General features: G+C 40.3%; 1 protein-coding gene across 1 annotated transcript; it reads right to left on the bottom strand.

The window, feature by feature from the left end:
• Positions 1 to 427: 427 nt before the first annotated feature.
• LOC117747721 (hexokinase-1-like) lies at positions 428 to 21,471 on the bottom strand. The gene is made up of 21 exons (XM_034557151.1): positions 21,060 to 21,471; positions 13,996 to 14,158; positions 9,959 to 10,107; positions 9,743 to 9,862; positions 9,405 to 9,500; positions 9,211 to 9,310; positions 8,900 to 9,083; positions 8,190 to 8,345; positions 7,976 to 8,063; positions 7,529 to 7,674; positions 7,195 to 7,387; positions 6,977 to 7,088; positions 6,466 to 6,614; positions 4,633 to 4,752; positions 4,115 to 4,210; positions 3,935 to 4,034; positions 3,672 to 3,855; positions 3,368 to 3,523; positions 3,056 to 3,143; positions 2,340 to 2,485; positions 428 to 2,048 (listed from the first exon to the last, which is right to left on the bottom strand). Exons 1-21 carry the CDS (start codon positions 21,120 to 21,122, stop codon positions 1,901 to 1,903), a joined length of 2,757 nt encoding a protein of 918 aa, XP_034413042.1. The 5' UTR covers positions 21,123 to 21,471; the 3' UTR covers positions 428 to 1,900.
• Between the last annotated feature and the right edge of the window lie 2,040 nt (positions 21,472 to 23,511).

The raw sequence follows: 23,511 nt of genomic DNA, 5'->3' as shown, positions 1-23,511 counted from the left end.
AAAAGTCAAAGTGCTGCCACTTAGAAGAATGTGATGTAAAATGTAATCTATTGAGTATATCAATGTAAAACATGCAGATGAAGTGGAAATGGAAATATGGGACTTATCAAGTAGGAAAATGATGCTGTAAATACTGTAGCCTGTTAGCTGTGACATTTTGCGAATGTAGAAAAAAACCTTTGATTCCTTGTCACAACTTTTAACTTTAAACAGTGACAAAGTGAAACATCTGTATTGGTTTTTCACACAAACATGCAGGGTAGTTGTTTGTGGCTTAAATCAATGTTATTATTAACAAATGTGACAGTATAAGTATGTGTTGTCAGTTGTCTTCATAGCAGGTTTGGAGCTAGTTTAGATTTATTAAGCATGACCTCTGAACACACCAATAACACAATTAAACATAATCTGCAAAAAAACACAACTCTGGATTGACACAGGTTTGTCTTTATTAAGTGACTGATTGATTGACAGTGTTGGACAGATACAGTCTGGGTTTTGTGAACAGAAGCAGAGTTTAAAGTGTCTGTGTGATGTGGGGCTGTCTTTTAGACATGTATACTACTTTGGAGAACATCTGAAGGCAGAGTAGTTCAGGACCTGCAGTAGAGGCTAGCCCTCTTCCTCATGGCAGTAATGAGTAGTACGTAGGAATGGAAATTAATATATATTTCTACTGTAATAGTTTTGGACTGGTATTAATATGTCAAAAGCCAGAATGTAACTGTGGTTAACAAATATGGCTGTAAAATGTAGCATCTCACATCACAATAATTAAAAAGGTCAACCTCTACAATGAAAAAATGCTTTATTTCCAAAAATCTTTAAATTCCCCTTAATAGTAGTTTCAGCTACTGTAATATTATTCTTATTCCAAGTTCAGTCTTTGTTGTTCCAATGGCATCTATGTTAGCACCACATTCCTGTATGATGGCTGTTGCTAAGTAACTTGTAAGTCTCACTGTGATGAGGGTACCCAGAACATCTTAAGACGACGACAACAACAACTTATCAATAGTTGTGATAGAACCAACAACATGATTTCTACTTAGTATACAAGTGCGCATTAGATTATAGGATTGCTGTCATAATTTTGTCCAAATCTGTACATTTAGCAAGCATGTGACGGCTGATGTCCCTCTTGTCACCTGTCTGCCCTGACGTGGTTTAATAAATCCTTCACTACAGAACAGGTGATGGCTGTTGGGGCTTTAAAAGATGGCTTCCACTGTGAGCCTCATTATTGCAACAGCAATATTTTTCAACATCGCCCAATACAAAAATAAAATAAATAGCAACAATCTATGTATAGCATATTGTATCATATCTGGGTAAGATATTACACATTTTAAAGCAAAAATATTCCCTTTCATCTCATTACACATTCATATTTAACCGCGTATCCCTTTTACATCTTAATGTAAAGACAGTCAGTATCTAAAGCTGTGTTTTTATGTCCCTGCATTTACTGAACATGTTGCAAGGAAAATATTTCACTGCAAAGCTTTTGGAAATTGTCTTTCAACTATTGTACTTGGTACATTGTAACAGACTGCAATTATCAGAGGACTCCTCCGTATGACGATGATAAACATTCTCATGTGTGGAACGTGTGTCTTATCTATAGAGATAAGTTTAACCTAACTACAAACAATCTTTAGAGTCTGGGTATTGTTACATGGGTTATTATAAGATAATCTAACTACAACATAGTGCCAGACTCTGCTACCTAACACAGCAGAGAAAGCGATCTTCTTCTCTCTGGATCATGTAGACGGGCTAAAGCAGCTAGAGGAGCGTTATACGTTGACAGGACAGGTTGGAGGGGAGGAGACAAGGGGAGGAGGCAAGGGAAACTCAGAAAAGTGGGGAGATAACAGCAAGACAGAAGAGATATTTTCTATTTATTGTTTAGCTCCTGTCTCAGGCGGCAGCCCACCGCTGTGATGAGGGCGGCCCCTTTCCCACTGCCGTCCTCTGACAGCAGGAAGTTGACGTTACACTGAGGAGCCAGTTCCTTTACTGTCTGGTGCATGAACTTAGAGAAACTAGACGGAGACAAAAGATTTGACAACATGTTAAACAGTGAAGTGATGAAGATCGTACAAAATAGGAAAAAACAGAGCAGTGAGAGCAGCATGTTACATGTTTGACAAGGTAAACAACAACTTGCAGGTTCCAGAAAGCGACAGACTTTTCTAGTTGTTAGCCTCACATGTATGATATTGCCAGTGATGGTAAAATGATAGGATTGGACATTTTATGTATATTTATGGCCTCCTATCTCTGTTTCTTAGACACTTGAGTGGCCAGTGAATAGTTTTCTCTGCTTCACTCACTGTGGATGTAGTTTGTAGAGTGTCCCGTCCACCCCTACAGTGATGTTCAGATGGTCCAGTCCTCGGTTCTCTCTGATCTTATCGACCACAGCCGCCATTCCTGCCCCACACAGCTGAGCTGCACGACGTGACACTGCCCCACATACCTGTACAACAATGAAAACCATTATCGAGACTAAAACACTTAACAGACTGTACCTGAAACAGTTTGCACGGCCAGAAAATATCATATCCCTCCACAAACATTGGAAATAAATCTTAACGTCTGTTTTCTGCTGACACTTGTATGGTCACATATGCCTGCGTGATAACAATGTATAGTTCCTTTCCTTCACAATGTCCACTGTCTACACTCAGTTTCCAGTTTATTAAGTACACCTAGCTAAAACAAATGCAGTCTAATAAAACATTAATGCAATAAATCATACTTTCATAAAGGATGTTGTGTTTATTTGTGTTGAAACTGTATTAGAAAGTTGTTGATTTAACTGTATGGGCAGTTTATAGATAGCTACAGTATGTGTAACCAATAAACTCAACTGGGTGTTTATTCTCTTCATAATCCATCTGAGGTGCAATATGGGTCATGAGTTTGTGATGATAACTTGAAACTAATTAGATATTAAACATGCTTGCGTGCTATTGTTTTGAAATTTGAAAAACACATAATATAATGGATAGTTATGCGCACACATATGTATCTCGCTATAGCGTACCTCTTTAACTATGATACTGTCCTCACAGGTGCTGTCCAGCCCTAAGTGTTGCAGGATGGATCTCACTTGCAGTAAAGCCAATCTGTCACTGGAGAAAGACGACATAAAGACTGAGCCATTAGCAAAAGAGAAGTTTAACTCAATTCAAGAACAACTTTAAAAAGGAAAAGAACATGAGTATCCAAACAGTGAAATAAGAAAAGATAATTAGTTGCAGATGGTGTTTTACAAACTGTGCTAATGAGCTGCAATCGACTGGGACAGCTTTTTGCCTCCTTGAGTAGGCACAAATAATGTGCTCATTATTCTTACCTCTCTATATGTGAGAGGAACTTTGTCTCGAAGATGCCTCTGGTCTTCAGTGTTTCAGAAATCTGTCCTCTGAACAGGAATCCCCGTTTGGTCATATCTATTAGGATGTTTCGCACAATTTCACCAAGATACATGCCGCTGCACATTTTCTCATATCTGTTAAAACACATGCAAGCACAAGACATGCACATGAATCCACAGATATTGGAAGTTATTTATGAGTCAAGGATATAAAGGGTTTCTGTCGTATTAAAGATGGACGTGTGTGTGTGTGTGTGTGTGTGTGTGTGGGGGGGATTTGAACCTTTGTTTGCCAGAATTGAGGGAGAAGTCATCCACAGCGCGATCATACTCGGTCCTAATGTCGTCAAGACATCCGTTGTCTCCGAAAGCCCCCCACTCCATGTTGACACACATCTGGCCCTCATCTCCATCTATCATCTCAATGTTCCTCATCTCCTCCATGTAACATGCATTGCTGCCAGTGCCTATAAACCAGAGAAATGTTAGCAATCAGCAAACTGAATATTTATCAAAAAAGAGTGAATATAAAAAAGGTAAACTAACCAGCAATGAGTCCAATCTCACAGGTGGGTTCTTCGTAGGCACAGGTAATCATGGTTCCCACTGTGTCATTCACTATGGCCACAACATCCAGGTCAAATTCCTAAAGAAGCAACACATGATATGACAGAATTCCACAGTCCACACATGTTGAACTGAATGATGCTGCTCCTCATATCCTACCTCTCTCCTCTTGATGGCCTCCCTCAACAGACCAACCACATCTTCTCCTTCACAGTCTGTCGCCTTGAAGCCCTTGGTCCATGTCACCAGGATGCCCTACACACACACACACACACACACACACACACACACACACACACACACACACACACACACACACACACACACACACACACACACACACACACACACACACACACACACACACACACACACACACACACACACACACACACACACACACACACACACACACACACACACACACACACACACACACACACACACACACACACACACTGCATTAGTTTCAAGAATGTCACGGTCTGCTCAGGGCTCATAAAACTCTACTTTTGGGCTCATGAAACACAGTGGTGCTAACTGCTTCAAAACAAAACAGTGGTTTGGACTTTCCTCTTGGCGCTGGTAATATGAGTGTTTAACATTTTGCAGACACAGCTGATTGATGAAAGAGGCAGTTCAGCATATCAGAGAGGAAAGAAGAGCTGTACACTCACAGCATCCAGGCTGGTCTGTCGGCAGGGGAACGAGAAGGTGAAGCCCAGAGGAAGACGAGTGTTCTTCATTCCCATGTAGTCCAGGAAGTCACTTATGCACTGCACAATGTGATCAAACAACTGGAAGAAAGATATGACAATATATGAAACTACAGTATTTATTTATTCAAAATACTTCTGCTCCATTTTTCCAGTGATTATTATTTTACTGATAAAGTCCGATAATGATTACTCGCCAGATTAATCAGATTAGATCGGTCTGGAAATACAGTAGCAACACAGATTATTAAACCTATAAATAAAAAAACTAATAATCCCTTTTGTGGTTTTGTTGGATTTTATAAACACATTAATTAAATGTTGCATGTGGATGCTGCCTTGTACTTTACATATTTTATTAATTATACAGAGCTGTTATATAATTTGACTAGTCTGCAGTACAGACCCGTGAATGGCAAAGGTGGAATTAAATCTGTTGTTTACGTGTTTCATTTACGTAACCAGGCCAGTTAATGCATATATCCAGAGTAGTTGTTATCACAGACAAAATGCTGAATGACACGTTTTCCAACAGTCCTTTCACACCGACCATTATTATTAAGCAGGTAATCAACATAGATAAGAAAAGTGCTGCTCCCCTGATCAGTATGGATTAAGCCTTTTAGGCATATTGTACTTCTGATCACACCCCGATCAGTTACGTCACAGAAGATATTTTACCCTAGACAGCGAATGCATAAATTATGTTATGAGATCACAGCCATATGCTTGACCTTGATGCATTGCGAAATAATGTGTCCTCTTCATAGAATATAGTGGATCTTATCTGACAACACTACCATCTAGAGGACACTATATCATGCAATGTATAGTAGTACATAGTGAACAGTTTTGGATGCATCATTGCAGAGGTCAAATGTAGACTAAACTTGACAAAATCAAAAAAGACTTGACACTTTAACACCCATAAATTGTGACTTCACTTGGAGTTGAGCCTTTTGACTTGACAATACTTAAAACCTTCCCCCAAGCCCAAAGATTAAAAAGTATGTTATTTAAATAGTGCCACACATCAATTAGTAGACCTTAATAATAACCCAGATCCATTTTCAACAACGTCCAATCAAGATGCAGGAGAGAACCATGAAATAACGAACATTACCTGAAAGAGCAACAGGTGATTTTTCAGCATGATGTCAAAGTTTAGGACTTTGGACTTGACTCGGAACTTTAGGCCTGGGCAATAATTAAATAATATATTGTGTTTATATATCAATATATATTATGATACAATTGCGAATTGATTAAAACAAGCACACACTTACTCAAATTTCGTACTTTTCAAGAATTAATTCGCACAACGTAAATAAATACGGATTACCATGTGGTTATTTCATATAGAATATTAATTTATTTAAAGCATTACCAGAAAACATGCATATTTTGAGATATTCTTATCAAGATTTTGGCCATATCACCCAGCCTTATGGTTGGGATACCTTAGGGGTAAGAGAAACACATGGAGGAGTGAGATGAGGATGAAAAGGCCAAAAGGTGACGTACAGGATTAGCCTCAACTGGTGAACAAGTTCAAGTCTACGTTTTAAAGATTGTCAACTCAGTGCTAATCACGAAAAGTCTTTCTCTGACCTATCGACCTTCTTCTCTGCGTCCATCCTATCCACTTAGCACTGAGCGTCACAACCCTGACCTCCTCCCGAACGCTGATCTTTACAGTACCAACAAGCCAACAGGAGGTTGAGGTTAAGTTCAAAGTCCCCCCCACCCCCCATTGAACACAGATCAACGGATGAGATGACCGATGGATCTCACCTCCTCTCCTGTGCCCTGCATCACTTCTTGAGGAATTGAGTAGATCTTGTTGTGCATCTCCACTGTTCTCCTCTTGCCAGAGCGAATCTTGACTAAAAGAACCCTGAAGTTGGTTCCTCCCAAATCCAAAGCCAGGAAATCGCCATGTTCTGAAAAAAGAAGCAGGCAGACAAACGGATACATAAATTAAACAGGAACCAGAGATATGCCTTGTACAATGATACAAAAGTATAGCTTAGGATGTCAATGTGAAAATCCAAATTCTTGTCTGCATTTGAGAGGCCTTTTCCATACGAGTCCTATGCTAAAACTTTCAATAGCGTTCCCTGCTTAGTTTGTTTGTTTGTTCATCCTCTAGAATGTTACTATTGTTGTTATTGTTGGCCAGGTTTGTATTCTATTAAAAACAAAATAGAAAGCTCAGGTTTTGAATGGGCCAATAGTTTGCATGTATGTATGTATGAATGAATGAATGTCTTTATATGCTTCTGTATGTGTGTGCGTGTGTCACCTGAGCCATCAGGAGTGCTGTGTACAAAAGTTGGCAGCATTTTGACAGTAGCTGCTTCCTGAGTGCTCTTTGAAAGGCCATTTTGGATCTCTATCCTCATTCTCTTCTTTACCTGGAGGAATTTAGGAATATCTTGAATAGTAATATAACACACAGTGAATGGTGCACACAAACAAACACATACAAATACAAACACTACTTTATCCCTCTGTCCTCACCTCCAGCAGTTGTTCAATCGTTAGGCGGAATTCGGACAACGTTTGGGCAATTTCTCGTGAGTGTTCAGCGAGTCGGGAGGCCACAGCTGTCACCATCGCTGCTCCTTTTGCACTGCCGCTCTCTGACAGGAGGAATCGAATATCAGCGTCTGGTACTAAACGACGGACTGTCTTATGAAGACGACGTGCATATCTGAAATACATATAAGAGAGTTTACTTAGGAGAGAACATTTTAAAATCAGAAATGGTTAGAACCTCCAAATGCAACTCCCCTTGACATCAAAAAAGTAATACAACATAAATGTAAATATCTTTAATCAGAATGTTACTCACTGTGGGTGCATCTTGTATAGCGAGCCATCGATCCCCACAGTGGTTCGGAGACGTGCCACGCTTTTGTTCTCCTTTAGCCTCAGCAGGATGCCTGCCAGCACGGCAGATATCAGGTTGGCAGAGCGGAAAGACACAATGGCACAAACCTGGAGGAGAGAAAGTCATCAGCCAGCAAACCAAACTTAATGTACTGCAGAATAAGAATATTTTACCCCTTTTCCGATACTGCAACATAGATCTGAGATACATGTTGACAAAATATATGGCAATATAAATTGACATTATCGTGTTTGCAATTACAAAAATAGAAATGCAGAAATACACAAATACTGTGTAATTCCGTCTTCCTATTTACTTTAAAATAGTTTGTTTGATAACTACATTAATCGGCATCTCTGAAAAGAGGGATTCACAAGATTCAAATGCTATTTCAGCAACAATACACACATGCTGCACAGCGATGCAGTCGTCGTTTGAGGGCTCCACTCCAAGTCTGATTAAAGTCTCTCTGGCCTTGTTCAACCCCTCCTTACTCCTAAACAGGAAAGACACATAATAAATGATGGGCTGGAAATATATATAATTTAAAGTGTTGTGGTGTAGTTTTATCTAATCTACTCAGTTAAGAAGATGCATGTTGTTTACATGTAGTGTGACTTACTTCTCTATGGCTGAGATGTGTTTGGTCTCAAACTTCCCCTTAGTAAGAAGCTCGGGGGTGATCTTTCCCTCGAACAGCATGCCTTCTCTGGCCATCTTCACCAGGATGAGACGAACCAGCTCCCCCATGTACATGCCACTGACCATCTTTTCAAATCTATATGGTGAGAGAAAAAAAATTAAAGGTGGGTAAAACAAACTCTCAAAAATGCTCTCAAAAACGTTTTGGATTTATTTTGGTAACCTAATTACCAATTAATTACTGTTTCTAATAGTTAAAGATGCCACTAGATGGGTTTTTAGCAACTGAACCTTTTCTACCCATTGCAATTTCATAAAAATAATTTAATATGCTGATTCAGATGCTGCTATTCTCATGGTGAGGCTGTTCAGACTTTGGCTCCCGGGGGGGCATTTACACTGAGGAATATGGGGTTCAGTATCTTGCCGGAGGATATTTTTGACATGTAGACTGCAGGGGCCATGGATCAAAAGCACCAACCTTCCTAGTGGACAACCACTCTACCTCCTGAGTTATGTTACATTTTTGGTAACCCTTAAACTGCATGTGGCCCCATCAGTGGAAACAGCTGATGGAGTTACTGACAGCTAATCATCTGCCAGTTCTGTGGTTCCTTCGCAGCTTAAAAAGATGAACATGAATAAGACTGGAATAAAAACTGTCACTGTAATAGTTGTGGTTTGACATACAGCTGTTGGCCGGGGTTGAGAGAGCCTCGGTCTATCTCTCTGTCAAACTCTGTCCTGATGTCCTCCAGCCTGCCGTCGTCTCCGAAGGCTCCCCACTCAGTGTTCACACACATCCTTCCCTCGTCTCCCTCCACCAGGTCAATGTGACGCAGCTCCTCCATGTAGCACGCATTGGTACCCGTACCTAATCAAAGAGAAATACATACATCCTGACAGTTTAATCTCATCTATATTCTGGAGCACTGAATTCCATTTTACTTGAACAATGCCAAATACACTCTTGACTATTGTATTGCACATTGTTGTCGTACCGATGATAATGCCAACTTCACAGCGCTGGTCATCGAAACCACAGGTCATCATTGTTCCCACAGTGTCGTTCACTACTGCCATGATGTCAGCTTCATAGTCCTGAAACAAATGAAATCATCTGTGCCATTCTGCATCCCAGTTTGAATTAAATAAGTTGATAACTTTGTCAAATGAGACAAAAGATAAGACTCACTCCTCGCTTCTTAATAGCTTTGTTGAGCAGTTTGACAACATCCATTCCCTCCACTCCGCTGGCCTTGAAACGCTTTGACCATGTGATCAGAATGCCCTGAAAACAATAGAGAGACAGAAGTGAGAAAAGGAAAGAGACAGACGTGGTACTTAATGGAGACTTGGTTTTGTTGGTCAGAGCCTGGAATACACACTATTGTGGATCAGGCCTCCATTACAACTGTGGCAACTTAGAATGCTAATAGTCTGCATGGCAATTGTCACATATTTGACTAAAAGATGATAATATTATTATTAATAATAATAATAATAATAATACATGGTAAGTATTTGTTTCACCTCATCTAGTTTAGTCTGCTGGCAGGGGAAGGAGAAGGTTAACCCAACCGGGAGTTTCTTGTCTTTGATCTTGTGTTTTTCCATGAAGTCACCGAGACACTCTGCAACATGGTCGAACAGCTGAATCACAGGTAGAGAGAGGGAGAGGTTGTCTCAGGTTGAGCTGGAGTGTGTGAGTGTGTGTGTGTGTGTCTGTGTATTTCAGTATAAACCTACTCTTGTTCCGCTGCCGTGAATGATGTCTTCTGGTGTGTCATAGATCTGACTCTCCATCTGAACAGTTTGTTTCTTCTCATGACTCACTCTGACGCGGAGGATCCTGAAGTTACTGCCACCCAAATCCAACGCAATGAAGTCTCCCTTCTCTGTAGAGTCAGAAAACATGGGAAGATGAGAAGAGGAAAGATAGAGAGAGAGTGTGTGTGTGTGTGTGTGTGTGTGTGTGTGTGTGTATGTGTGTGTGTGTGTGTGTGTGAGACCAATTTAATTTTGTAGTTAGGAACATAAGAAAGGGTTGTTGACATTCACTTATGAACACACATTTAAAACAGCCAGAGACTGGGAGACATGAATTATCAGTACTTCTCCCTTCTGTTAGCTTGGCAAACAAAATACAGCTCTCACTATTACTCTTCAATAAAACAACGTCACACATTGTATGGTCTATAAGCAACACAGGGAAGAAGCAATGTATGGAAAGATAAAGCTGTTTCAGAAGTTATGTCTTGTCTTCGGGCTAAAGCCTTCACCTACCAACTCGTACAAATACAATATAGAAGAGAGTAAATACGAAGAAACTAAGGTTTGCAGTGTCTGTATTATTATATGCATGTATTTTGTGTTTATCTTTGTATGCTGGTGTGTATACCATTTGTTTGCATATACATATATATATATATATATATATATATATATACTGTACATCATTTTATTGTTGATCATTATGATTTATTTTATTCTAGGATATTTTATTAACATTGTACTACTTGTAAAGCCCTTTGCAGTGCATTTGAATTCTTAGAAAGGTGCTATATAAATAATGATGATCCGTATAGTTGTTGGTTAATGAGTTATATAATGATTCAATGTTTCATGGCAGCCATTTCACCTGGTCAAGAACTTATCCAAACAAGTTTTTCTGACCAAAAAAAGATAGTGTGTACTAACTAGTGTGTTAAAATAAATATGTTTGAAAGTGGTGTGGTGGCAGAGAGAAACCTCTGTTGTGTAGCAAGGATGCAGTGTTGCTCTTAATGGTGTCAGTACCCTGTGATTAGTTCAATCCTATGAAATGCTGGTGTATAGGTGTATATGTAGTCCGCGTCACTTGGCAGTCAGAAGTGAAGGTAGTTTAATCTTCCTGTCTGAATTGGGAACATAATTGGTCTGAAACTGTCTGATAGAGACAAACTGTTTCACTGCTTTTCATACCTCATTATAGTAATGTGCCCCTTGACAAGAGATGATAAAGCAGGCAGTAACTCATTGCATATACAGCCTGTTTCCTTCTTATTACCGTGTATCCATCCAATTCTTATTCCTTGATGATCCAGTAACAAATCAAACTGTAACTCAAGTAGAGCCATTTAGAAGGTATTAGATTACCTAAACATCAGATCATTCTTGGTGTTGCTGCAGCCGAGAGAGTTCAGAGTAGAGAACCCATTTATTTGACTATACCTTGAATAGGGAGGGTAGAGCCGTAGTAGCACTTAAATGTCCCTTACCGATAGCACTTTGTTGTTTAGCACTTTAGTAGCACTTAAATGGCACTTACGGATAGTACTTTGTAGTTTAACGTTATTGAAGAAATTGTACTTGCTTGATTCTTGTTGTTCTGAGTTTGGACTCATGGTTTAATGCACTTATTGTAAGTCGCTTTGGATAAAAGCATCAGCTAAATGACATGTAATGTAATGTAATGTAATTTGTGCATCAACCAATTTACAAGTAGTGCAGTCTAAACGTGATTTTCTAAAATTGTTGGAAATGATGATTGTAAACAGTAATTACAAATGTAGATATGCCACAGTATGTTGATTCTGAGTAAATGTTCTAATAGTATCAGAAACATTTAAACTTAAACCAACAGTGCTTTTTCACATTACTGCAATCGTGTCGTCCCACAACTTTTTGTGCAGATCAGAATGCAAGGTCAGCTCAATGGTGCCGACGGTGTATTAGTATACATTTCCAGCTTTGATGTAGAATTACACATACTGATATTCACAGATGAACTCTGTGTGACTAGACACATACTAGTTAAACAGGTGTAGCTGGTTGACCAGTGGGGTCAACTCTTTTCTATTTAGAGATCAATGTCTTGCATGCCTATGTTCTGACCATCTCTATATGGACTTATGTTTTGTATGCCTGTGCTCAGCATCTCTCCCTGAAATGCAAATAACTGACCTCTAGGTTAAAACCTAAGTTTAAGCTGGTTAACATCCATACAGGGACATAAAGATGACACCCACGTATGTCTCACCCCCACTTCGATGTGGCGGGTTAGGGTATAAAGGTATTGTGGTTTCTTCAGAGAGTTGATGAAATTCTGCAGTCCAGTAAACTGTGCTTTTCCTCCCATGATTCATGCTCAATAAAGAATTTTACTAAATTGATCTTTGACTCCAACCTCATCTGTGACCGGTCTGTTTAACGAAAATCAACTACCACAGTTTCAAGCAATTGTGTTGAATTATTTTCTTCTAATTTTAAATGATCTTCTGGTCAGGAGCAGTGAGGACAGAGCAATGGAATAACACTGCCAATGCTATTTTCCACGGATGTTCATTGATATCTGTGCACATTTGACAGGATAGTTGATAATGAAACATGTTGTCGTGGATCACAGTAAGAAGATGCCGAGACATTTCCTGTCTTTATCAGCGATGTCAGTTGAACAGAACCCAGACTAATTCCTGCTTCCTCTGCTCTTTTTAATTTACGCTAACACTGATGAGAGGTATGAGGATTAAGTGGGAATAAGCTACCAGTAAGAATACATTTTTCCCCGTATCATTTGTATTTCTTGAAAAAAAAAAATACATATACACAATGATTCAAAATTATTTTGTAATATAATTCAGACTTAACGTATCATGTTCAACCGTTTGAACCATTAAGACTTTGATTTTATTGTCAATTTCTTCTCTAACAATGGCAGCAGGATTAGTGCTGAGCTATGTGTGTTTGTGTGTGTGTGTCTGTGTGTGTGTGCACTCTCACGTTGTGGACGAAAGTAGATACAAGTTTTTGTTCCAACCTTTGTTTGGAGCTTTGCCCCCATTATTATTCATCTTACTAAGATAATACAATCTGTACCTCAGTCTAAGTAGACTGACACTTTCTTCCCAAAGTACAAGAAATGAACAAATCCATCTGAGTTACAAGGGCACAACGTCTGCAGTAAATCAGGATTAGACAGCATGCCGCAGTCAATGACATAATAGGCTCGTTCAAGATGAGCTGCTTCTCGCATGAAGGAGCAGGCGGCAGCAGCAGGGGGTGTAAAGAAAAAGAAAATAAACTGCGGTCAAGTTGGACAGTTTTTAGCTACCTTCAAAGAATAAACAGGAAGTTGAGGAAACAGTTACATCATGTTAAATCTGACTTGTAGGCCATTTGTAATTAGCAAACCTCGTTGGGATTTATTCATACATTTGTAAATGTACATTTATGTGGAAATGTGCTCATATCTGGCATTGTGTTCTATCCGTTTTTTTTTTGTCTGCCTGTGAAACTCTTTGCTGCTAGTTTGGATATGCGTTGTATAAATAAGCTTTATTATTAGCAATCACACAAGATATGTCTTTAGATTAAATCTTCATTGCACAACATGCGATTAACAGCCAACAATCTAACGTTGAGTATTACAATTCCACAGAAAAATAGGACAAATCTAAGTTGCCTGATCGGCAACAGACAGGCGTTTCCCATCATGCCTTGGGTCATGCAGTTGGTGGAGATCAACTGCGGCGCCTGGTTTTAAAAACTGCAGCAGCCTCGCTCTCATGTTCATGACGTCAGAGGATATCGGGATCAAGTCGGACACAAATCTAACCGGCATGCATTGTGCGGTGATCGCCAGTGATTTCTTCGTATTGGAATGTGCAGCCTTACCTTTTGTTGTCACTCATTCATACAGAGATAAAATAGCCAAACTTGCTTTGATACTGATTTCATATAAGTGCTTGACTTGATGGAGTTCAGATAATCCAACCATGGTTAAAATGTGGGTTGGAGTTACTAACCTGAGCCATCAGGGATTGACTGCACAAAGGTTGGCAGCATTTTCAACACGGCAGTGGGATTGGTGTCCCGGCCCAGTCCTTTGACCAGCTCCCTCCGAAACCGCTGCGTGATTTCCTTTAACGTCTCATCAGAGAAACGCATGGAGTACAGGTACTTATCGATCTGAAAATAATCAGACAAAATAATAGAGCCATTAATCTTTCTAATCTTAAAAAAAATTCTCAGAAATATGTGACCACAGCAATACTGTAATTAATATCAATCTATACACACATCACTATCCCCTTTGGTAATGACAGTCTTTATTATCTGTAACTATGATGATGCAGAAAATAGAGTACAACCAACTGTTTATAGTCATCTATGACGATAATCCACTCCCTGAACTAATTGATCCCAGCTTTGCTTAACAGGAATGAACCAGAGCCACAACACAACATAAGTATATTTATATAGCTGTGAAACTCTGGGCAGTTCTTTGATTCATACTGTGGTGATATTGCACAGTCAATATCTAATGAAAAGCATAGCTTCATCAATGTGACACACGGCGAGTCCAGAAAGTACAGGATACTCCCTCGGTGCTGTTATCAAGGCCTCCTTGTGACTTTATTATGGGTATGACAATGATGAGGCCAATAGAAACAAAATAGGTGTGCCTTAAAGTTATCAGCAGCACTTCTAGCACATACATCTTGCTCACTCTGTAAACTGTCTGGCCTTTCAGGAACAGGATGTTAAACAATCCAGGTGAAATCCATTGTTGCATCACACTCTAAAATGAAGCAAAGACCTACTTTATCACACAGAGAGTCACTCTGGTCAAATGCCATGTTCATTACAACTTGCTTTGTAAAATGACAGTGTAGTAACTGGATTATTATCAGTTTCCTAACAATGACTACCAGAATATGTGAGATATATTAAATAATAGTTCACACAAACATGCTCACATGACTCATTAGTCACACACAACCAATGTTTGTATGCATCTGTGATAACTATGTGATCATTTACTAGTATAACATTGTAGATAGGAATGTTATAACTTCCTGTTTTAGTAATCACAGATGCATCACATTAATTTCCTATACAGCTCTGGTCTTTGGTAACTGGTTCAGGAAAATGCCAGTTTGGGTGTGAGTGTACTTAACATCGGCTGACCATAGAAATAGATGCCATTAAGAAAATGTGTGCCGACACTAAAGAAAAAAGTGTTTTCGACAAAGATTACCATCAGCAGATTTCACTGATCATAAAATCAAATTTGGATTTTGTTGTCAGAAAATGAACACAAAAGATATCTATTCAAAATAAAAATGAAAAAGGCAATGACATATACTCAGTTTTTTCTGCCGTTGTAAGGGGTACATTTTGCTTTCATCATACATTAAATAGGATCTAACATGGAGAAAGACCTTATTGATCTGCTGTTCAACCATGCAGTCGCACTGTCCAACTGCTAATGTGTTACATTCCCTATATTCTGGCTAAATGTGGAGTCTGCGTCTGGGATGAAAGCTCATTAGTCCTCTTGTCACATAGGAGCCCACAGCTGACTAAATGTAAGCTATCACCTTGATAGAATCAGTAAAATACATTGTAAACCTGCTGGACAGGTCCACAACCCGAGTTAAGGTCCAATTGGTGGTTTGAAGAGATATTTTACCAGCACTGACATGTTGGTGCTTAACAACGCCTCACCCTCATGACACAACAGCGTGCCCTTAGCATCTGATTATTCAATTACACCATAAAAACACCTTTCTCCATTCTTTCTTTCGCGATGCATAGAAATACAGCACCTTCATCCTGTCACTACCACACACTAAATGCATTCAGAATGTGATAGTATTTAGGAGAACTATTCTGATAAAAATTTAGAATGGATTTTGGTAGAAAATATACCATTTGTAATATATACATATATGCACGACAAACAAACAGATTTGAATAATTGTATCCATTTTAAAAACGGCTTCCGTCTTGTAAAATACTGGATGAATAGAGATTATGTTTTAAAGTATGCTGCGTTGTCCTTATGTGACACTGTGCCCCTATGGTAAGGCACCAAACAGGTTAACACTGCAAACACAGAGCCGGTTGCATTTGTATATGCAGTTTTGCATGTGGTCTGTTTGACCCAGGTCAGCTATCCAACCTGAGGAAATGAAAGCCGAGTAGAGTAGGAGTTGGAGCTACTGTACTACAAATATCTGCAGTGTCCACATCAAACTTCTCATGGATGGGTTTCAAGTGATAACAATTTTAACTTATGGCCAAATAAGGAATACAGTAAATAAGAAAGCTCTGGCTTTTCTCCCAAGTTTGCATTGTCCTGAACTGACACACATTACCACCTCTATTTATTTGTGATAATCAAGTTGGATATGCATCCCTATAATGTGAAATGGTTTCCAGTACTGGGGATTCCATTGGGAATCAATACTCTCGTCTGCAGCTCTGTGCAGTCTGTACTTGTGGTTGAGTTCATCCAACTCCCTCCAATCCCTATGTGTTCAATGATGTGTCTGAGAAGCAGACAAACACTGAGGCCTCGGGTCAGGAGAGACTATCATCTAAGGTAACCGCACCCTAAATTCATTCTGGAAAATGTTTTTCTTCACGTCTCAAATGTGTCAACATTAAATTGATAATCACTGAAATAGTAAAATAGAAAGCTTTTTTAAATTACCGGTAAACTTGCATTTCCAAACTTTATCTTTCCCATCATTATGGTTCATCACACATGACCCCACTGCTTTCACACATCAATGTCTGTTTATGGGTGCTACTACATTACATTTCATTGAGCTGATGCTTTTATCCAAAGCGACTTACAATCATACACCGTAGACACAGCTCCGAGGAACAATTCAGGGTTAAGTGTCTTGCTCAAGAACACATTGACTAGAGCTAGCACAGCTGGGGGTTGAACCAGCGATCCTCTGATTGAAAGACAGACCTGCTAACCACTGACCCACAGACGCCCTACACCCTATGCAAAAAATTGTATGAAGCCTTTTGTATTTCCAGAAAGAACTGCGAGAAATCTGATCAATGTGGCTGGAGACTACAAGATTGAGAATAAAAAGACACCTGGAGGTGTGGAGTTAGAAAAGCTGTAGTCCACTCTACCTCATGTTTGAGGCTAAAAGCTACATTAGCCACTAGTAGCACATCGCACCTGAATCTCCAACTGAACTGTCTGCAGTTAAAGTTGCATTGTGGGTATATAAGAAGTAAAAATGCATGATATAAAAAAAAAGACGACAACTCATTCATTTCAATTGTCCCTGAACGACTCCTTACTTGTCGAAGGCGACTCATAGCTAATTTTTCTAACAGTGCTAACTACAGCAAAAGTGGTGACAGAGCCAACAGTGCTTCCCTGAGGAGGAACCAGAGGAAGGGTGCTACACCTCAACAACCACGCTGTTGGTTGGGACGGCATTATCAGTTGAAACAGCCGTATGATAGCAGTGCAGAGCTGCGGCCAAGAGCTAACCAGTGGAGCACGCTCACATGCACTTAAAGCAAGATCGGCTGTAGCTCATGGGGATGAGGTGGTTGTCCCGTAACCAGAAGGTACCCGGTTCGATCCCCGCTCCCCCCATTAGTTGCATGTCGAAGTGTCCTTGAGCAAGACCCTGAACCCCCAGTTGCTCCCCGGGCGCTTTCACAGCAGCCCACTGCTCCTTAATAATTAAGGATGGGTTAAATGCAGAGGACAAATTTCATATATATGTAAAAATGTAATATGACAATAAAATACGGTTTAAGTTTAAGTTTAAAGAGCAGCCGGCCCGGCTATGTCAAGCAGGCACGGGTAAACTCATACCAACAAACTCAGAGGGAGAGCGACTTCATTCTCTGCTCAGGTAGACATCACTCCACTAGTCTTTACATAACAAATAGATTATACAGCGCCTTCAAGTAAAGTTAGCCAAGTGCTCGCTAACATGCAAGTCATGAAATTTGATGCGTTGATAAATAGCATATAAAGGCTTGATGATTTAAATGTAGCCTGTAGAAAGTACTTCATTCTGATTAACCATATAGAAACAGATTTTCACCTGTGAATGAATACATTACGCATGGAAGTTTAGGGCAGGCCATGTGCTAGATGTAAATAGATCAGTTCAGATTATTTAAGCAGCCAACCCATTCTGCTCATGCCAACTGTGACTACACTACCGCTGCTACGCATTAGTCCTAATAGATATATTCCCATCACCACTTGGTACGTTGAATTCTGAATGTGTTCTTAATCAGCTAATTGAATGAGAATGCATTTGTAGCTCGTCTACTTAAATTACAAAGTGTTACTAGCTGACCAAGGGGGCTGGGTTACAAAGGGGCAGATTAAAAGCAGGCATTGTCCATGATTCTCCACATGAAACTACGAAAAAAACACTGAACTCTGACTCAATTCTTGCTGCAAGATAAAAAATTAGCATCTATGACTCAGCACCCTTCAGCCTAAAACCATGCCGAAGCATTTTATTAAAAGCAAGGCATCATCCGATCTCACCGCTTGGATCTCTGCTGTGGATTCTTAAACATCACATGAATACAGAAAATACTGTGCACATGTATGAATCATCTTTATCAGATTTGAGAGGTTTTTTAACCAAAATAGGAGCTTCCACTTTTTCCATTAATGTTGAGGAGTGACATTTCCTGATAAGTTGAAATGAGGCCTGTGTGGTATGCAAGTCTACACATGAATCTGTAAATGCCATGTTTTCCCCTCAACACACATCTTTCTGACTCCGCCTGAAGCTATGATCACACACTCTCTCTCTCTCTCTCTCTCTCTCTCTCTCTTTTCTTCTTCTCCCTTTCTTGTTTGTTTGCACTCCTCCTCTCAACAATGCCTTGCTCTCCTAGTCACTGTGAGGTGGTTTAAGGAAGCACTGAAACCTGACTCCATTGTGTACGTACAATGTTGTGCACACATCCTTGCCATGTGGAAAAATACCGTCCCTTACGCTGCCCTCTCCTGTACGCAGGCACACACACACCTTTGGATGCCCGCTAACAGCACACCGTGTATCAAGAGTACAGTCAAGGACACTGCAGTGGATTGAGTAAAGTGGGGACGCACTCAGCTGATTGCAGCTACACAGTTTGTCTGAAACCACATTAAGGAATTAATTATGTGTAAACTTTCACTTGTGGTTGCTTAAATTCTGTGTGTATGTTTCACAATTTCACAACTAGAGAAGTTGACGTCGAGGTCCCACACATGAGGCGGGGTCATACATTTCCTTTGAAAAGCTACACGATAGCTACACACCTGGCACTGTGTGTGTGTGTGTGTGTGTGTGTGTGTGTGTGTGTGTGTATGTATAAGCCTTCCTCCTGTCATCTATGATCACATGGTTCAAAGCTGGCCTATTTTAGGGAGGCAGTGAGAGGAAGAGAGTAAAGAGGGAGGTAGATGTGTTGTATTGCGTCAGAACCTGGCTGCTGATAAATGTCTTTTACCTTTACAGATTTTAATTTGGCACATCTGGGAATGACAGCTTTGTCTATCACCTTGTGTGAATAAAGATTTAACCAGACTGCGAAAAGTGGCTCCAGACAGAGAAGGAAATGAAGGAAGGAGGCTGTGAACTCTTTCCATTGAAACAGGGTAAAGATCAGCGTTTGAACCAGAATCTACAGTTGGTGATGATGTGTGACATCATCAGTGAGCGATGTTAAAGGGACCCTGCACCATGTTGATGTGGAGACATGGCTTTAGAATAAATACACATTTAAACACAAAGTGAACAGGATATTACAATTAGTGAGGAGAAATAAGATCACAAAAATGCATCTGACAGTAGTTTAACTTCCTCTGACACAGTTATACTTTATGGGACACCATTTGTTTACAGGATGGAGCTGTGTTGCCTGGGAACAATACCTAATGGCACATTCAATCAAAGACTACTGTGAACTGTTGTGGTCCGAGTGACCACGACCACACACACACACACACACACACACACACACACACACACACACACACACACACACACACACACACACACACACACACACACACACACACACACACACACACACACACACACACACACACACACACACACACACACACACACACACACACACACACACACACACACACACACACACACACACACACACACACACACACACACACACACACACACACACACACACACACACACACACACACACACACACACACACACACACACACACACACACACACACACACACACACACACACACACACACACACACACACACACACACACACACACACACACACACACACACACACACACACACACACACACACACACACACACACACACACACACACACACACACACACACACACACACACACGAGAAGTTATGAAAGACACACATTCATGGCGCTCATGTCTCTTCTCCTCTTTCACCTTGAAATCTACTTTAAAACCTACCAAAAGAAGCCACAATAATCAACTTTGGGGACTTTATTATGTGTACTCAAATCAATCTTTTCTCTTTCTTTTAGGGTAAACACATACGTGCACGTATCATTTTAACCAGCAAATTAAAGAAACTCGGTGACCCCTAAAACAACTTTGCTCTTTCTTGTAACCTCTACCTTCTATTCTCTCTGCTCATCTGTCCTTTCATTATTGCCTCTATCTTCGCCACATCTCTCAAAAAATTACGTTCCGGAACAACCTGTAAGTCATGTCTCACGACACAAACACACCCCTGTGCAGTTTGACACGTCTCACTGAGGAGCCAGGTAAATTGAAATCTTACAATAAAAATTGTGAAATGACCACTGCCCTTCACTCACAACATGCTCTATGTTTTATTCACTTCCTTAAAGACAATTATCACATACAAACTTCCTGATGTGCACTTCTTTGAGCAAAGTTATGATGTCAGTATGAGTCAACTCAATGACCTCTACAAACATGCTCTCCTCTTCTCTCAACCTCAGCTTCTTCCCCCTATCAGTCTTCCTCATACAAACATGATTTTAAAAAATGGAGCCAGAAGAACCAGAAAGCACTCACCTTTTTAACCTGATCATCCTTGAGTTCAGTGAAGTAATAGGCTAGTAGCTGGGCCGCAATCATCCTGGTCCTATTTCTCTCTCACACACACATGCAGACTCACTCAAAGAAACACTCTCTCTCGCTCTGTCTCACACACGGCCACCTACAGTTATATGGGAAAAAATCCTAAAAATAAAAGGTAAAACAAAGCAACTCAAGTTCTGCCTTGGCTATAGATTGTACATACAATCTCTCACGCGTCGCGAGAGATATACAAATATCCTTAGTACAATCCGGTGTGGTTTAAAATAGACAGAGCTTCTTCATGCGGCTAAGACTCTTCTTCTTTCTCTGAGCATGTGAGTGAAGCCAGGAAGCATGATCGAGACCGCAAGTTTAGCTGCAGGAGGCAGTGTGAGAGTGAGAGAGAGAGAGAGAGAGCGAGAGAGAGAAACTGGGCGGGCCATAACATGAGCTCTGCCCACTATCTCTGAGCTCATTGGTTACAGACTGCGAGTGGCCGTTTCTGTGATTGGCTGGCCAGCTGACGCCTTGGAGGCAAACTCTATGGCGGAGGAGGAAGAAAGAAAAAGAGAGGGACTGCCTAGAGAGGGGAGGGACAGAGGGAGAAAGAGGGAAGGAAGGCGAGGAGAGAATTTGGGTTTACTGTTTCAAGGAAGTGATAAAGTTACAGACCATCCAGCGTGTGTTACTGATAACATGACTCACACAGTCATAATAGTAGTCAAAACACTTGATAGCTTTTCACTGAAGAGTCATTCTGCTTGGAAGAGGAGGGGCCGTTAGATGATAGGTGAAAGAAAAGGTGTTATACACAGCACTGGTACAGTTGTGGAGCGTAACAGTGGGGAGGTCAGGGAGCATCTTGGTGCTCTTGCAGTGCTTGGGATTCTCGATGATTCTCTTAGCCTTATTCTTGCAGCTGTAAACATCAAATGTTAGGTGCTGTTCCCATACCAGGCATTGATGTTCCCCGCCAGGGTGCGCTCGATTGCGCAGGTGTATTTGAGGGACACCTGCAATTTCCTCAAGCATCTGGGGTGAAACAGTCTCTGCCTTGCCTATCTCACCACTGAGTCATTGAAGCCGTCCACCCTCTCCACCAAGCACTCGTTGATATTAAGTTGGGCGTAGTTCCTCCCCTGGTTGTTGTGCTGATACCAGTGGGTCAGGTTCTCCTCTTCCTTCAAGAAGGCTTGTTCTTTGTTATCTGTGATCAGGCCCAACACAGTTTTGTTATCAGCAAACTTGATGAAAGTCGAAAGTGGCTACATAGCAGGGGGCTCAAAACGCAGCCCTGGAGTGCTCCGGTGTAAACCAACGTTGTCAGTTTTTTGTGTCAAAAGTCCTTTTCCGTTTTAATAATTCAAATGTATTTTGGTCCCTGGAGTTCATGAAATCTGCTCCGAAACATTTATGATATACAGTAGTTAAGTCATTTGTCTCAGTCAAAGTATTAATCATAACAGTCCTAGTGCACTTTCATTTTCACACATAACAATTATCCACCTGTTAACATGTCTGTAAAGATCACAGGAGCCAACAAACCAGCTACATTTACAGTACAGAACGATATATACAAGCTATCATTTGCATCCTGCTCCAGCTAATGGCTCACACAAAGCAGTGCAGAGAAATAGCTTTTAATAAGTACGGTGGATGTCTGTGGCGATAAGTTACATCAACATTTACAAGCTCTACAGTTGAAGTTCACCTACACATTTGTACTTTGCCTCCTCCGTCTGCATCATCCATTTCCAGAGTATTTTTCTAGCTTTCTTCTACACACTCATTACATATAGTTACATTAGTGTTAGTCACTCCAGATTACTATATTATCTGGATTAATTAAATTACCTTCATTGATAAAGGTTTTCCATGATCGAGTGGAGCCAGCATCCAACTCTTGTTGTGGTGTCTCATTTTCCCACGGTCCACTCCATATAGAGGTTCAAATCTTTGGTCTTTGAAGACAATAAATGGGTGTAAAATAAAAATGAAAGTCTGAGCTCCCTGAAAACAAACTGAGTGTAAACAAGTACAATCCCAAAAGAAAAGGACTTGAGTCCGATCTTGTGTAGGTCCTGAAGTACCAGAATCTCAACTTTTCTGTGTTTGTGTGTGCTCGTGTGTGTCAAAGGTCTTATTGTTAGCATACAGGGCGAAGAGACAAACCCACATACACACAGAGTCTTGAACACACACACACAAATAAAGAAAGAAAGTGAATGTATAGGAGGTCTCGCACACCTTGCTCCCCGAGGAATGCTCATTCAGGAAGACTGAAAGATGAATTTGAGGTTATTCTACTTTAAATAAAAGCTCAAATTAAAAAAGGATATACGGTATTTGTGAAAAGTTAACACAAGAGAAGAGGGAGTTTGTATAGAAGGAAAGGGTGAAAAGAGATAGAAAGAAACATTAAAGGAGACAGAGGATAGTGACAAGA

This window comes from Cyclopterus lumpus, chromosome 3 (genome assembly GCF_009769545.1).
Source record: "Cyclopterus lumpus isolate fCycLum1 chromosome 3, fCycLum1.pri, whole genome shotgun sequence".
Taxonomy (NCBI): Eukaryota; Metazoa; Chordata; class Actinopteri; order Perciformes; family Cyclopteridae; genus Cyclopterus; species Cyclopterus lumpus.
This window is presented reverse-complemented; position numbering and strand designations above follow the sequence as displayed.

What these genes read in the sequence shown, in the direction of transcription:
- LOC117747721 (XM_034557151.1), bottom strand. Translation starts at nt 21,122, where the DNA reads ATGATTGCGGCCCAGCTACTAGCCTATTACTTCACTGAACTCAAGGAT. An exon ending in TGAGATTGGACTCATTGCTG is followed by an intron (nt 3,856 to 3,934) that starts GTTAGTTTACCT and finishes TCTGGTTTATAG; the next exon opens with GCACTGGCAGCAATGCATGT. An exon ending in ACAGTATCATAGTTAAAGAG is followed by an intron (nt 2,486 to 3,055) that starts GTACGCTATAGC and finishes ATTGTTGTACAG; the next exon opens with GTATGTGGGGCAGTGTCACG.